At 38.9% G+C, this 16,362-nt stretch overlaps 1 protein-coding gene across 12 annotated transcripts in view; it reads right to left on the bottom strand.

Moving 5' to 3' along the window:
- Nucleotides 1–16,362, bottom strand: part of LOC144034271 (ankyrin-1-like) — a 62,320-nt gene that overhangs the window by 29,141 nt on the left and 16,817 nt on the right. For all 12 annotated transcript variants that reach the window (XR_013288193.1, XM_077542961.1, XM_077542962.1 and 9 more), the window contains exons 2-21: nt 11,109–11,210; nt 8,938–9,036; nt 8,517–8,615; nt 7,526–7,624; nt 7,125–7,310; nt 6,875–6,973; nt 6,617–6,715; nt 6,304–6,402; nt 5,873–6,070; nt 4,698–4,796; nt 4,496–4,594; nt 4,308–4,406; nt 4,026–4,223; nt 3,818–3,916; nt 3,597–3,695; nt 2,094–2,291; nt 1,902–2,000; nt 1,619–1,717; nt 1,374–1,472; nt 93–185 (exon numbers count right to left, since the gene is read on the bottom strand). Coding sequence is in view for 11 of the 12 variants with exons in the window: in XM_077542961.1 (XP_077399087.1) it covers nt 93–185; nt 1,374–1,472; nt 1,619–1,717; nt 1,902–2,000; nt 2,094–2,291; nt 3,597–3,695; nt 3,818–3,916; nt 4,026–4,223; nt 4,308–4,406; nt 4,496–4,594; nt 4,698–4,796; nt 5,873–6,070; nt 6,304–6,402; nt 6,617–6,715; nt 6,875–6,973; nt 7,125–7,310; nt 7,526–7,624; nt 8,517–8,615; nt 8,938–9,036; nt 11,109–11,210 (2,361 nt within the window). In the remaining variant the exon portion in view is untranslated. The remainder of the gene's footprint in view (nt 1–92; nt 186–1,373; nt 1,473–1,618; nt 1,718–1,901; nt 2,001–2,093; nt 2,292–3,596; nt 3,696–3,817; nt 3,917–4,025; nt 4,224–4,307; nt 4,407–4,495; nt 4,595–4,697; nt 4,797–5,872; nt 6,071–6,303; nt 6,403–6,616; nt 6,716–6,874; nt 6,974–7,124; nt 7,311–7,525; nt 7,625–8,516; nt 8,616–8,937; nt 9,037–11,108; nt 11,211–16,362) is intronic.

Below are 16,362 nucleotides of genomic sequence, written 5' to 3'. Positions count from 1 at the left end.
AAAACAAATGGGGACGCAACAGAGATGGAAACGGACAGGTGAGCGGTCAGTGATTCAATTTTGATCGAACTACGTGAAATGTGGCGGCTCACCACAGAGACGGATTCCTCAGTCACCAGTTTAAGCACGTCGATGACAGAGATGTAACCAAGACGCTTTGCGATGCCCAGTGGAGATGTCCCATTCTGTGTAGGGACAGAAATAAATAACTACAGATTAATAAGATATACACATCTGTCTTAATGACTGTGTGATTTCAACTACAGGTATGTTTTTGAAATGTGTTTGTAAGACTTGCTTTGGTTGTGCTTTAGTAACTAATTTGCTAACAAAAACGTATAAATACATTTCATTTAAATACTACCATGCCCCCAAAGTCGTATTTATACGTTTTTTATGCTTTGCAGCCTCTGAACTGAAGAGAATGCTAGAATTTTTTTTAGTTATTACAAAAATGTCCAGCAGGTGGCAGCACAGTATAAGAGATCAACCAGGGCCATGTTGCAACAAGCTGTTTTCCCCACAGCTTTCAACAGATTTGTGAATAATGATGAAACTTAGCTATATTCTAATGTTAATTGATGCAAAATGGAAACAGATAGAAATATATTTTTTGCCTGATGAAAGAAGAGACTCTAATCTTTCTTTTGGTAGGTTCCATGTTTTTATAGCAATAGAATAGACGATTCTGTTGGCCTTGCAAAATCTATCAAAATCCAGTAAAACAGCTGAAAAAAATTCAATATACATTTTCCTCAAAAAAAACACACAAAAAAAACACCAACAACAACCCACGCCCAAAAATATTAAAGAAAATAAAGCAGTTCAGAAAATGGATGGCTAAAAAATACTAGGCCAAATTGAACGAGTTAGAATATGAATATGTGACTCTGTGGGTGCCAAACGTGTCCTTTGTGATCGAAAGACAGTATTAACTAGCATTAACTAATCATACTAACTTTGTGACATCTTTGGTTAAAAAAAAAAAAAAGTGATCCGTGAGATACTATATTTGTTATCCTTCCATATTAGTCAATACAGTGTTTAAAAAAGTTTTCATTGTTTTAAATGTAAAACTATTAGATTGGCTGGCAACCAGTTCAGGGTGTACCCTGCCTGCTGCCCGAAGCCAGCTGGGATAGGCTTCAGCGACCCCCGCGACCCTTGTGAGGACTAAGCGGTTAAAAGAATGGATGGATGGACTTTTAGATTGTTTACGGGGGTCCTCAGTTTACACAACACCAGAAAGCACACTCAGTCACCGCTGTATCATAGCAACAGTTTCCCCTATACGAAACAGTTGTCGCCTAGCATCTTGAGGTATAGATAGTGGATCCTTATGGTCGGAAAAGTTATTTGTGCCCGTGACTCACCGACGTAATCTCATTGGGCTGGGCTCCGTGTTTCAACAGCAAGGTGACAATATCGGTGTGACCCTGCTGAGCTGCTTGGTGCAAAGGCGTGTAACCCATCTGCAAGAGAAAAAGAAATAAGAATGTTTTTTTTTTTTAGATGATGGCAATGTTTTGATAAGGTTTCTACAATTACTGAAGCATAAATCACACATTGGTACACTTTTAGTGTGCAAAGATCTTGCAATCAAATAAGTGGAATTTACCCGTGTTTTGCTATTCACATGTGCTTGTTGCTGCAGTAGGAACTTGACCATTTTGATGTTACCATAGTGACAGGCCACGTGAAGTGGTGTGTAGCCCATCTGAAACAAACAAGGAGATAAAGTGAATACAATAAAAAACACATTAAATAAGGAAAGGACATGAAGCACATATTGTAACATAAATCCTGAATTACATAAGTGTTAATTTACACTTTTTTTTTTACCAAAACTTATTTCATTCATTGATTTGTTTTTTTATTACTGGTGGGAGCCGACGGATTACCCGTGAAGCAGCATAAACAGACGCTCCCTGTTTGACTAGCGTGTCTGCAATGCCCACGTGGCCCTCCTGGGCCACCAGATGGAGAGGAGTCAATCCATTCTGCGGACAAAAAAAGATGGAAAGAATTAACATGTAAGAATTTATCATCTTATCTTTCATTCATTCAACTTGTAATTTGAATTGAAACACTACCTTGTTTCCTAGATTTACATTGGCTTGCTTGGAAATGAGCAGTGCCACAATGTCGGGCCGTCCCTCTTGCGAGGCCAAGTGTAGGGGCGTGATGCCTTGGAGGGACTCGGAATTGGGAGATGCTCCATTCTGCAGCAGGCAACTGGCCACTTCCATCTGGTTCTGTTTGGCTGCTATATGTAGAGGGGTGTAACCATTCTGCATAGAGACACAAGGACAGGAAGAAAGGAAGAGGAAATTGGTGAGCTGTCAGATATTTGAAACTCAAATGATGTTAAATCTGTCGTGGATAATGAATTTCCAACTATGTCAAATATGGCATGTTTCACCTGTGCTCTGTTCATTAACCGATTCTTGAACTAATTGGGTGTTGATCTAGACCAAGGTCGGGCAAATGTTAGGGCTTAAAGACCACAATAAGTTTTAAAACTGACACTTGGGCCAAGCCATTTTATGATACGTAAAAAAAAAAAAAATGTTTACTGCAATATGCAAAATATTTTTGCTTCGAAGTGAGGCCTTTTTGTTAAACTTTTATCTTTAATTAATAATAATTGATTAAGATGAAAAATTGTCAGAATCCAATTTTTTAAGTTATCAGAAAAATACAAAAGGTAGATGAAACAGTTTTAAAAAAATTACCTAAAAAGTTACCATAAAACGTCCCAAAAGGAAAAGGAAAAGCACAAAATTACTAAAAAATGTCCACAAAATTGCCAAAAATGTCAGAGAATTGAATTAAAAAAAGCAGAAAAGAAAACATTCAAAAAGTAAGGATAAAAGGCCCCAAAACAGAAAAAAAGAAAGTCAGGAAATTACCATAAAATGTCTTAGGAATTGCCAAAAGAGTCAGAAAAATGTATTTAAAAAAGGCAGAAAAGAAAATGTTCAAAAAGTATCTATAAAATGTCCAAAAAAAGAAGAAATGTCAAAAATTACCAGAAAATGTCCACAAAACTGCCAAAAATATCCATGAAACTTCTAAAAAAGGATGAAGAGAAGCAGGTAATTACCATAATATGTCAATATAATTGCCTAGCATGTCAGAGATTTGACAGGAGAAGTCTTAATATGTATTGGAAAAACGTAGTATGAACAATTACAAAAAATAAATAAACAAATACAAAAACGGAAGACAAATGTAGAAGAAAATAAATGTCTACGTAATGGATGGTGCGTTCATATTTTTCTATCTATCAGATTGTGAGCCCTCAGTACATTAGACTAACAGTAACACACAGATTTATTGTTATTTAGGCTATTTGACCTAAAACGACTCTTTGACAGTAAAGGTTGCTGATCCCTGGTGTAGAAGAATTAACACAGACACCATATCTGATCTTGCAAAAGTTGTTCAGAAGGAATAGACATAAGATTTCACAACACAACAAAATCGTATACAGTCAACACAGAAGAGTTGCAAAATGGCAACCAATAATGTATTTGTACTGGATTAGTCATATCCAAATACTGTGTCACTGTGTTTGTCTGTCTGGGTCTTACTCGGGCGGTGCTGTGTGCTGATCCACCCTTGCTGACCAGGAGTTTAACAACATCCAGGTTGTTGTGGTGAACCGCCACATGAAGGGGTGTTAGACCGTTCTGTTAAACATACGTACACATAAAAAAAGGCACGGATACAAGAGATACATAATACAATAATATGACACGCAGCTAATGTTACTACCCCTCTCATACATTGTGTATGACTCAAACTGCCTCACCTTGCCGGCCGCATTGGGATTGGCGCCTCTCTCGAGAAGGAGCTCTGCTACGTCCACCTTTCCGTATTTAGAGGCCACGTGAAGGGGGGTGAATCCTTTCTGCTCAAGTGAGAACCAAACAGAAAATTCACGATCACTGTTTTGTCTAAGTTTTTCATCATATCGCTTTAAATAAGACAAACAGTTAACTTTTCTTTTTTAACCTTACCTTAGTCATTTTGGTCTGCTGCGCTCCAGCATCTAGCAAAATGCGAATGGTGTGGATGTGTCCTTCCCGCGCAGCGATGTGCAAAGGAGTGTGCCCTGCCGTGGTGGACGAGTCGGGGTTAGCCTTGTGTTCAAGCAGCAGCTTGACCAGCTCCTTGTGTCCCATGCGGGCCGCACAGTGAAGCGGGGTCTGGTCATCCTGGTAACAGAAATCAATAGGAAACGGATACAAAAATAAATACATAAAATATATGACTGCACAGATCAAAACAAGACCGTATACCTTTGCCTTGGCATCCACTTGTGCTGAGTTCTGCAGCAGAAACAGGGCAACTTCACAGTGTCCTGCTCTGGAGGCCATGTGGAGGGGCGTCTCCACTTTCTGGATACATATAGTTTAGATGTAATGACACTGCGGCACACTTGGCTCATGGCTTGCTTAGCGGACTTTAATACGACAAAGGTTCTTACCACATTGGAAGCATTGGGTGAAGCCCCTCTCTGGAGCAGGTTCTTCACTATGTTCAGGTGACCCATGAAAGCTGCTACATGGAGAGGAGTGAGGCCAGACTGCATAAAAACAGACGGAAATAGGAATATGGGTTAACATGGAATTTGTTCCGGTATTACAAAAGAAATCTTAAAATTATATGGTTCGGGAACACTGGCTCACCTCTGTGACAGCTTCTAAGGAAGCAGAATGTTTGAGCAACAAGTCCATTGACCGCATGTGGTTCTTCTTGCATGCAATATGGAGTGGTGTGAAGCCATTCTGGAGACAGAAAAACAATTCACAGCAACATGAAACATATGGAATATGAGCATCTATACAGCTGTGACTCAGTTGGAAGAATGTCGAAAAGTGAAACTTTTCAGAAGGCTAATTCTGACGCAATTTTGATTGTCCAAATAAGTTTATTTCTTTGTCTTTTTATATTACACTGAGATGGTGAATTGGAGCTATTATCATTAAAATGATTAAAAATAATAATAATCATGAAATATTTGTGTTTAATAAATCTATGTAATTTAGTGTTCGTTTTTAAAGGGGAAGTGAACTATGCAGCCTCACACGTTCCCACATTTCAATTAGCTTAATATTAGTTAAATATTCTAAATACGGTATTTTGGTTAATATTGCGTTAGTGGGTAGTTATGAGTTAAGCAGCAAAATCCAACAGTTTTTATCACTATCAGAAGGCGGCCATTTTGCCACTTGCTGTCGAGTGAAAATGGCATCGCAGTTGCCCAGGTCTCAGGTAACAACCAATCACAGCTCAGCTTCAGAAAACAGGTGAGCTGTGATTGGTCGTTGCCTGAGCCCTGAGCGACTGTGATGTCATCTTCAGTTGACGGCAAGTGGCAAAATGGCCGCACCCTGAGATGGATAAAAACGGCCGGATTTTGCTGCATAACTCGTATTCCACAAATGTAATATTATTCAAAAGGTCATGTTTAGACAAGTGAAATCACATATAACATTATTGTCAAGAAATGGTTAACGTTGACTTCCTCCCTTTAATACTTAAAATGAGCAGAGAGATTTTATTTTAGCCCACTTGGTCTTATTAAGCATCAATAGGATGACGTGTTTTAGGTTGAGTCATGGGGTCACTGTGTTGTTATGATGTTGACGTCAGTTGATATACAGTTGCTATGTCGCTTGTGATGATGAAGTTGTCGGTTGCTATGTAGTTGCTATGTTCTGGAATTGTCACTCTTAGGTCTTTATGGTGCGGTGTACTTAATTGGAGTCTGCATTTTCTTTAGATCTCAAGCATCATCTTTTTAAGCATAATGAACACCCTAAAAATTTTGAACAAACATTAACAACAACAAAACCATCACCAGAGCTCGAGCATTGGCTTTGGCCCCCTTATCGAGAAGAACTTTGGCCATGCGATGGTGACCGCAGTGGGCTGCTACATGAAGAGGCGTTAAATGGTCCAGTGTGATGTCATCGATCTCGGCGTTGTATTGGAGTAGCTGTCTCACGCAGTCCATGTGATCCCCCTGAGCTGACATGTGGATGGGGGACAGACCATTCTGTGATGAGAGGAAAAAGTACTGTGAGAAACTGCAATTGATTGTTAGCTCGACCGAGGTTAGTTTTTGATGAGCCTGACGTATAAGCTAATTGATATGTGGGAACGTCGTCAGTTGAGTAACGCTGAATTCACTCAGATTGTATCACAAGACGCGCCAGTGTGGGAAACTTGCAGCAGTGGATGAAAGAATCTCACTGCGAGCGTAATATACAGTATCTCATTAAAGGGTACCTTGGTTTTAGCTTGGATGGGAGCACCGTGTTCCAGCAGGATCTCAATGATGCGAACGTGCCCATTTCTAGCTGCACAGTGAAGCGGAGTCAATTCATCCTGCACACACACACACACACACAAGCAAAAAAGGGACATTGGGAGCATAAATGGATCAAAAGTACTCAATAGAAGAAGCAACTCAGCAGGGGACATGACAGATGGGCCGAATAAATGCTTGGAAAGTATGATGCAGTCATCGGTGATAAAATGCCAGACTAACGCACCAAACGCAACAGGAAGTAGCAGCTGAACTAAAATAAAAAAAATCTACCTTCGTTTTGGCATCTATCTGGGCCCCTCTGTCCAGCAGGAGTCGGACCATCATCATATTGCCCCTCCTGGAGGCGATGTGAAGTGGTGTGATGCCATTCTAGTGAAAAGGAGATCAACATGAATTTATTTACACCAAGTAATGACCAACAATTCAATAAAAGTAATGGTAGCAAATCACAGTATCTAAAGACAAAGTGAAAAGGATGTGGATCTTTTTTTGGCAAATAATAACTGAATCACAGCTGAGACTGCTGACCTTCGGGGTGAAGTTTACGTTGGCTCCTCTGTTTAGCAGCAGCTGGGCTACGCTCATATTCTCATAGTGGGCTGCGATATGTAGAGGGGTGAAACCAGTCTATAAAGAAAAGGATATAAAAGGTGTTTGTGTGAGAGGAAGAAAACACTATTTTAAAGACCTGCAAATACTTCATAACTGAGAAGATAAGAGAACATTTTTGCTTTCTTTAGTTAATATATTATTCAAATATTACACTGGGAGTGTTTACCTTGCTTAGAACATCAGGATTCGGGTCGTTCTGCAGGAGCACAGCGGCAGTGCGTGTGTCGTCATTTCGGGCGGCGATGTGCAGTGCAGGGAGGCGGACCTTGCCTTTGGTGCCATAGTTGATGAGCAGTGCTACAACGTTTTCGTGGCCCTGCTGCAGGGCCACTGCCAGAGGAGTGAAACCGTCCTGATGACAGCAAAGTTAAATGTATGGACAATTAGGTATTCTTTAGTTTGCTACTAGAGGTGGAATAAAGTCCTTGTTCTTCTAACCTGATTAAAGTAAACACTTATGACACATGGCAGCTGTACTCATAATAAAGGTTCTGTCCAATAGATGCTTTATCCATATGTAAAGATAATTTTGGGAACGCGCACATGCTAACATACACTCACTCCTACCTCGGTGGGGAGACTCTGATTGGCGCCGTTTTCAAGCAGGAACTTGACCACCTCTAGGTGATTTTCCTGTGCCGCCATGTAGAGAGGACTGAAGCCTTTCTGTATGAAACATACAGCATACAGTTACATACATGCTGTTGGTCAAAATTTGTAGCCCACTTGAAACTATAAAACTTCCTAAAAAAATCCTTAATAGTAATTACTACTGACTGTTTTGGGTTGCTACATGGGGTCATTTTGTTGTTATGGTCCTTACTTGTCTCTTATGATGTTGATGTTGTCAGTTGCTATGCAGTTGCTATGTCTCTTCTAATGACAAAGTTGTCAGTTGCTATGCCCCTTATGATGAAAGTGTCAGTTGTTATGTATGTGATATGTCCCTTGTAATGATGACATCAGTTGCTATGCCACTTATGATTAAATTGTCAGTTTCTATGCAATTGATGTATCCTTTGTAATATGGAAGTTGTCAGTTGATATGCCACTTGTGATGACGTTGTCAGTTGCTATGCAGTTACTATATCCTTTGCGACTGTTAAGTTGTCAGTTACTATGTATATTACGGTGAAGTTGCCAGTTGCTATGCATGTGCAATGTCCTTTGTAATGACGCAGTTGTCAGTTGCTCTGCAGTTACTGTGCTTCTTGTGGTGATTAAGTTGTCAGTTGTTATGCTGTTGCTATCTTCCTTTAATTGTCACTCTTAGATCCTGTGTTTTAGGTTCTGTGTTTGGTTCTCAGTCATGTCAGTCTCAGCCATGCAAAGCGCAAAAAAAAAAGCCTGTTAAATAAAAAATGGTTGGGGTATCCTGACTGAATTTTGCCTGAGAAAATCTGAAACACAGTGATGAGGTTTGGACGTAGGGTGAGGTATGATGATGAGGGAAAACTTAGCCTTCCTAGTCTGTGAAGGTATTTTATGTAACATCGAAACTTCCATAAACCAATCTATGACTTTGCACACATGCCCTCACATTATTTTAGTGACTCACATGTGACTGGGCATTAACGTTGGCTCCATAATTGACAAGCTCAGCCACCACTTTCTCCTGTCCTGCCAGCGCTGCGATATGGAGAGCAGTGTTGCCTTTCTAGAGGTCATAAGGAGAAGGAAATAGATGTAAAAGATACAGGCTATAATAACCATACGCACGCAAAACAGAACCCCGCTGTAGGGACAATGCCCTTGTACATTTGAAAAGGCTCTCACTCCCATATGCACTTTAGATAAACTCGCTCTGGAGGTGATGGATTCTTTTACACAGAGATCGGGCAAAATGGACATCACAAATGATCAAACAATTATCTTCAATGCCCTTTTGCTGGTAAATTTGGCTATTACTCCTAAAGCGTTTGCCTACATATTGCCGGCAAAGCAATTTTATGTCATGTTTCCTCATAGAGCAACTGTACCTTGGTGATGGCTTCCAATTCGATACCCGTGTGGAGAAGCTCCAGGACCATTTTCACATGACCTTCTTTAGAGGCCAGATGCAACCCATTGAGACCGTTCTTTGAGAGGGAGAAAAAAAGATGGATTTAATGTCTGGAGGCCAGCGGTATTACAAATGTATTCCCTTGATGAGACTATCTGTATCGCTAAATGTGTGCAGTTCCACTGTAATAATCCTGTTAATAATCAGGATTAATATAATCATGGACCGCATTACTCTTAAGTCATACATCTCTTATGGCAAATTAATGAATTAATCACTGCTCTTTGAAGTTGCTGCACTAATACAGTCTTCTACACAACTATTATCCGCCTAAATCAGACAAACAAAGATTTAAGACAATGTTTGGAGATTTAAGACTTCAAGCTTTAAGGTGTGTTTGTTTTTCAGTGTGCATGAACTCTCAATCAAATCGGATTTCTCTCACTGTGCAGCACATACCTCATCTAGTTACCGAGCTCCTTTCTAAAAATAGATGATAAACCCACAGCTACTCAGTTCTGACAAAAAATCCACTTCAATGATAGTAATGAGCACGCAGCCTTTGCAACTAACTCTCTTCTGTCTTTTTTTTTTTTCAAACTCGCTAAGACCAACCTGACCACCAGACGTCTCAGTTATCCGCACTGTTTTCATATTGGCAAGTATACTGCAGTGACAAGAAATAAAATCATATCGTTATGTCCACTTCCTTACTCGTGTTTGTGCAGTGTGAATACAAATCACACATTCAATGTCTTGCATTTGTTACGTTCCAATAATGCAACAAGGTGAAAGAGTACAAACTTAGAGGCAGAAGAGTGAAAGGATGTTAATGTGAAATACTGAATCATTTATGTACACCGCTTTACACAAAGGTGAAGTCTTGAATTTTTAATTCTCTTTTCCTGTCTTTTTTATTAGTCCCAGAGAGGATAACTGCACACAGACTTTCCTCCCAGGATACAGTGACATTATGTGCTGCAATTAAATGATCCACTAAAGACTCAAAGTAAAAGCCAAGGTTTGTCCCCTGTAGTATAAAATGTCGTTCTACATTGTTTTCATTCAGGCTGTTTCATAATCGTGACCCCATTACTGTGGGAAATCCTCGTAGCTTCCAACGTGTTATGAAACAGATCCAGAAGCCCCGAAACAAGCTGATCGATTTGTATTTACTTCTTCATCCAATTTTTATTGTACTTGTCTTCATGACGGTCATGAACAGCTGGAGTCGACCCCAGCTGACTGGGTGTAAATCCGTTCACACCCTGGACTGGTCGCAAGGGGCTATACAGTATTTTATTTTATTTATTTAATTTTTTAAAGATAATTAGCATTCACATTAACACCTACAGACAATTTTTAGTCTACAATAAACCTTACATGGCTGTTTTTAGAGTGCAGGAGTAAACGATACTTCTACAAGTAAGGAACGTGGTGGAGGTTATTCTATTGGAAAATTATGTTTATAATTTGTATAAATTAAGTATTGAAATATGACATAAATTAGCATTTTTTTATGTTTTACAATGGCAACTCACTGCTTCCTCTAAGACTTAAACGACATCTTTTTTGTAATAACCTTGACAGAGTATCACACAGTCAAAGATAATTTAGGAATAATTTGACAGCATCCACTTCTGATGACATATTTCACAGGTGTAAACTCACTAAGGGAAAAGCAACAGATGTTTTGTGCTGAGCCACTGAAGAATGAAAAAAAGTCTATATTATATTGAACAGCCCACTCAAAATGTTAATATAATTTAATCATTGATCCATTTTAGATTAGTGGTATTGCACTAAATTAATGAATCGTATTGTCTTTTATTCAGGTTTAATAATGCAATTTAAAACCAAAAACCTTGTCAAATTAGATATTGATGCAAAGTGTTTTCCCACCTGGGATGAGTTAATTCCACTTTTTGCTTCTTGGCTCTGACATGTGGTTGATTCAAGTGCTTTTTTGCAAGTCAGGTGGCTGATTGCTGATTGGCTCTTATATCAGGTATCAAAATACTCTGACCTCTATCATGCAAATACTTGTACAGTATACTGCATATTGAACTTGACTTTTAATCCAAACTATCGAGTTGGCAATCTTTTACTGAGAATGTTCAAGTTTTTCAAATTTTTTGATACGCTTACTTGATTAGCTATATTGATGTCTATTCTATTCTTGAGGTGATCCAGAGCTTTGTCCAGGTTGCCTGAACGAGCGGCGCGCAGAAAGCTGGTGGCTGCATCAGCCTGCAAAAAAAAAACACACACACAAAAAAACAGAAACTGTTAAGAACAAGTAGATACATACACTTCAGCAGATCTTTCTGATCACTGAAAAATGATGAGAGACAACAATCCATTCATTTTCCATACTGCAGTGCGAATGTTAATGGCGCATTGAATGAGAATATGGACACACCAGATGGATAAAAGGCAGCTTTGGAAACCGCTATATTGGGTCACCTCTAAAAATCAATAGCCAGAAGAGTCTACTGAAAGAAAAAAAAAAATTAATCCTTCGTTCAAACAATCTGTATCTGCATGTGTGATGTTAAACAAGATCTCAGCAAATCTAGGGAGAGTTACTACACAACTGTGTTAAGCCTTTTTGGGGTGACGAGAGAGTATAGATGCTCTGTCCAATACGGCTAATTAATTGCATAGCAATTAAATATGGATACAAATTTCACGAAGTAGATGCTAATGGCTAATGTAAATAAAAAAAACAAAAAAAACAAACACAGCTTCCAGGCATCAACAAAAATTGAATAGTTTGACTTGAAGTTTTACTATACAGAGGTTAAATTCTCTTCATACAGGCTAACCTTAGCTTTGCCAATGCTTTCATACTATTCAATTTTCTATTATCTTTTTCGCATAAATTTTGTCCTAGTTTCTATAAACCACTTGGTTTTTAAACTGTTGAAAATCGTCAATAACAAATTTGATAAAAGCTTACAGTGGATGACATGAATGTAAACAAAATTTGCCACATTTTCTGCTTCTTTTCAATGGACCTTGTGCTGGTACCGCCCGTCACTTGCCTACGATGCAGGTTGCCGTGGGTTCGCTTCCCCGCCTGGGAGACCATGTTTGTATGTGTGCGTGTTTGCGTGAGTGAGTGCAAAAAATAAAATAAAAAAATTGTGCTGGTACTTCTGTTGTGCAAACCTTGGCCCCCTGGGGGCAAGATAATAAAGGTGACAGTGACAACTGCTCAGTACTTAGTTCACATAATTTTCTTTGTTACTATTTTCTCTTAAATGTATTTATTTATTTATTTTATATTTGGGTGTCCGAAACGGATTTATTGGATTAAAATAATTTTCTACAGGAAATAGTGCTTCAGTTTTTTAAATTTCGGTTTTAGTCTAGATTAACTCTTTGACTGCCAAAAACGTTAAATAACGTTTAGTAAAATCCTATGGAGGAGTGCCAAAGACGTTAAAAGACGTTTGTTTCAAAACAGAGGTGAAACTAACCATTTTCTATTGTGGATTACTAAAAAACGGAATAAGGTAGAAACAAACTTTTTTTTTCTGATGAAAGATGAGAGTCCAATCTTTTTTTGTCAGAATGTGTGTTTCCATAGTCCAAACACATAATTTTCTATGGACCTTGAAAGATAAGTCAAAATGCTTAAAATCGGCTGGCACCCACGGCATCCCTTTTCTGAAAACGTCTGGCAGTCAAAGAGTTAATTACAAAAAACAGAGGTTGCCACAATACATCTGTGGCACACGGAAGAGTGTAAAAATGTGGGAAATTTGTTTTTGAATTCTAACAACATCGTTGTCAACCATAATCACAGACCATATTGTGTTTGTGTTTCACGATAGGCATTCAGGATACAAAACTTAATCCAAAACCACTTTGAAACACAACTACAGTACGTAGAACAATGGTATCACAGTTGGTCAAAAGATTCTTACAATGAAGTATCGCCCACACAGCGTGCCATGCAGGCATACTGTAGCTAAGCACACATTTTGTCACGAGGCGTGCTGTCTGCCTGTCTGATCTCAGAGGAAAGTACGCGTGCTTTGTCTTGCGAGTGTGTTTGCATGACTACCTTTACTTGTATTCATTCACCAGCCAATACTGTGACACATCTGACCTGCACAATGAGAAGCTTCCAATGGCCCCGAGTGAAAATATTGCACAATTCGGCATATTTTCGGCTCGTTCCTACACTCCTTTCAGCATCCTCATTATGTGTCAGTGTGAGCTGTTGATTCCAATGGCTTTGATTAGAGTGAACTTCTCTCTCACATCTCTTATCTCCAATGCACCAGGAGCAGAATATGCGCTCCATGTGATTGCATCTTCAAACAAATGAGATCATTTGCCTCTCCCTCCTGTCCATGCACAATTTCCAAATGAACCTCATTTCAAGTCTGTTACACAAACACTCTGTTATCATAGCCATTATGCAATCTGATTAGTTTCTTGCATCTTGAAAACTGTGAATTTCAACCCTCCAACTAAATTACACTGTACCTGGATCAGCTTTTGTCTCATTTGTGGTGCACAAATATCTACAAATAGAAATATCAGAAAGGTTGTTGAAAAACAGAGCGTTCTTTATATACAAAAATACAAAGTAACAACAGAGAGCGGGGCTGGATGCAGATGGCCTTGAAGAAAAATCTTGACAATAAACCTTGACCAAAAAAAACTCGGCTAAGAAACCTCAATGTACTAACTTATATAACAGAATAAAGGTCCATATGGCAAAACAAGAGTGACAAATACAGAACATAAATACAGGACCTAAGAGTGACAAATTCAGGATTATAGCAACTGCATAGCAACTGACAATATCACCACTATCACAAGGGACAAATACAGGACAGGAACAACCACAACCAAACCAGCCAAAAACAGGACAAATGGTGACCTTAGCTGGCCCTCTGAGGTGAATTTGAAATCTGACTGAAACGTACATCAGCCAGCAGCAATACTGCACATAGAATGCGTGCTAAAATCTGAATGAACAAAAAAATAAATAATCGAACATGCACATTCATGTACTTGAAACAGTAGAGTCAAAGGAAACACCGCGAAATTAATAGAATAGATGGCTGAAAATAAATCAATGAAATTCACGGAACAAATATTTTTACAAAAATTGGTTGTAAATGTAAGTGGTTCTGAGCCAGCAAAAAAAAAAGTCTTGCTAGGCTTGATGTTCCAAAATAAATAAAAATAAAATGTATTTATAAAAACTTTCTACTCTCCTGCTGCTTCTGCATACTCAATGAGTGCCTTTTCTGGACTATATAAAAACTTGAGCATCTTTATTCGGTTATCTTGCCCAATTGCAAGTCAGTTGTTTGTTACAGTATATGTAGATAGACACTGAAACATCACCAAGCGAGGAGGTGACCCACTGCTGGTCCATCAACCGAGAGGAGAGCTCGTCGGCCAGCTGGTGGCTAGCGCCTCTCACCGTGACATTCAAAGCCCCGCAATAACCTGGCGGTATGTATTTGAGCCACCTGAGGCTTACAGCTGCATAGTGATATGCACAAGGACCTACTATATTAATTCAATCAAAATTGAAGATTTTTTGTGTGCCCCTTTTGAGAGCAAGTTCCTTCAGCAAAACACCAAATTTGGTATCTGAATAAAACAATGTCACTGCACAGGTGGAGAGTTGAAAATGAATCCATAGAATCCCTCGGTAGGATACAATTAATCCAACATTAGATATTTATTGTTCTACATGTAAGAGACAAGTCAAAGTATGTTAATTGCATATTACACACGCAGGATTGTAAGATACACAATATCATACCCTTATAATAACCAAGACCAAGTGTCATAAGGCAGGCAGCGTCAAACTGCAGGTTAGAGTACATGCAGACAAAATTGCTTTACAAACTGCATCCAAATACAACAGTAACATCCATTCACAAATTGAATGTCATAACTATACATTTCCATCCAGGAAAGTAGTACGGATCGATGTCAAGATGAAGTCACCGCGTCGAGAATTAAAAATCAATAGCTTCTTGGCTCCACGGAGTGGCAGCTGCTCCAGTTTTAATGGATAGATGCTGGAGTAGTAGCACTTCAGACTCTTTGGTGCAAGCCAGTTAGAGTCAGACATAATAGAAGGGTGCTATGTTGCAAAGTAGGAAGTTTAATTTACATCGTCGTATTGCTTAAAAGTAACAACTTTACTGTTACAGTAGTAGAGCAAATAGGGCAAGAAGGATGCATTATACACACTTAAAAAAAGCATCAATAATAAGAAAGAAAAACAAGATTAAAAATTAAAAAATTGGAGTTCATTGTCATATTTGCCTATAAAGCCTGCTTAATGCCTGTAATATCTCTCAATGTTTTAACACGAGAATCACTTCATACGTGGAATGTATTTTGCAGAGCGCCAAATTCCTCATTGCCTGTGAAACAATGATGAGACAGATCAAAACCAGGATCTTCCTGTTGTCTCTTCGTTGCCTGTGCTAAAGCGGAGCATCTGAAATATTTATAGCCTGTGTCAGGCCACTGCTTCAGCAAGCCATTACAATCAAAGCAGGCTTTTTCTGACTTTATCATGCATCCCGACCCTTTATATCAATTTTAAGGGATTCAAATCCAACAATGTCACGGCACATCAAAAGAAAAGCCCACGCCACACACACACAAGTTCATCTTAACACAACATGCATGACAGTTTGAGGTTAAATAAAACATTATCAGTGCTACAGTGGAATCTCAACTCTCAAAGTTTTAAAGGGGAAGTCAACCCCAAAAAAGTATTGACAATAATATTCTATGCAGCCCCACTAGTCTAAATACGGCATTTGGGTTAATATTGTGTTAGTGGATAACGAGTTAAGCTGCAAAATCCATCAGTTTGTATCAGAAGGCGGCCATTTTGTCACTTGCTGTCGAGTGAAAATGACATCACAGTTGCTGAGATCTCAGGTAACAACCAATCACAACTCAGCTTCAGAAAACAGGTGAACTGTGACTGGTCACTGCCTGAGCCCTGATCAACTGTGATGTCATCTTCAGTTGACAGCAAGTGGCAAAATGGCCGCCCCCTGAGATGGATAAAAACGGCTGGATTTTGATTCACAACACATTTTTCACACATTAATCACAATGTCATGTTTAGACTAGTGAGGTCACATGTAACATATTGTCAATAAATGTTTAAGGTTGACTTCCCCTTTAAAGCTTATACAATTTTGGGACCCAAAAAAAAGGCTAAAATGGCATGCAAATTTTCGATATCAGTTACTGTATAACTGTAAACATCAGCATATGCCAGAGCTGTCAGCATTCCTTATATGACCTTGAAATAGCGATAACCTCATGATGTGTGGGTATCATTTGTGCACTTTTGGCGAATTTTGAAGACTTTGAAATTGGTATTAGT

The sequence above is a fragment of the Vanacampus margaritifer genome, chromosome 14 (assembly GCF_051991255.1).
Source record: "Vanacampus margaritifer isolate UIUO_Vmar chromosome 14, RoL_Vmar_1.0, whole genome shotgun sequence".
NCBI classification, from domain to species: Eukaryota; Metazoa; Chordata; class Actinopteri; order Syngnathiformes; family Syngnathidae; genus Vanacampus; species Vanacampus margaritifer.
The sequence above is the reverse complement of the archived record's forward strand: the minus strand, read 5'-3'. Positions and strand labels throughout refer to the sequence as shown.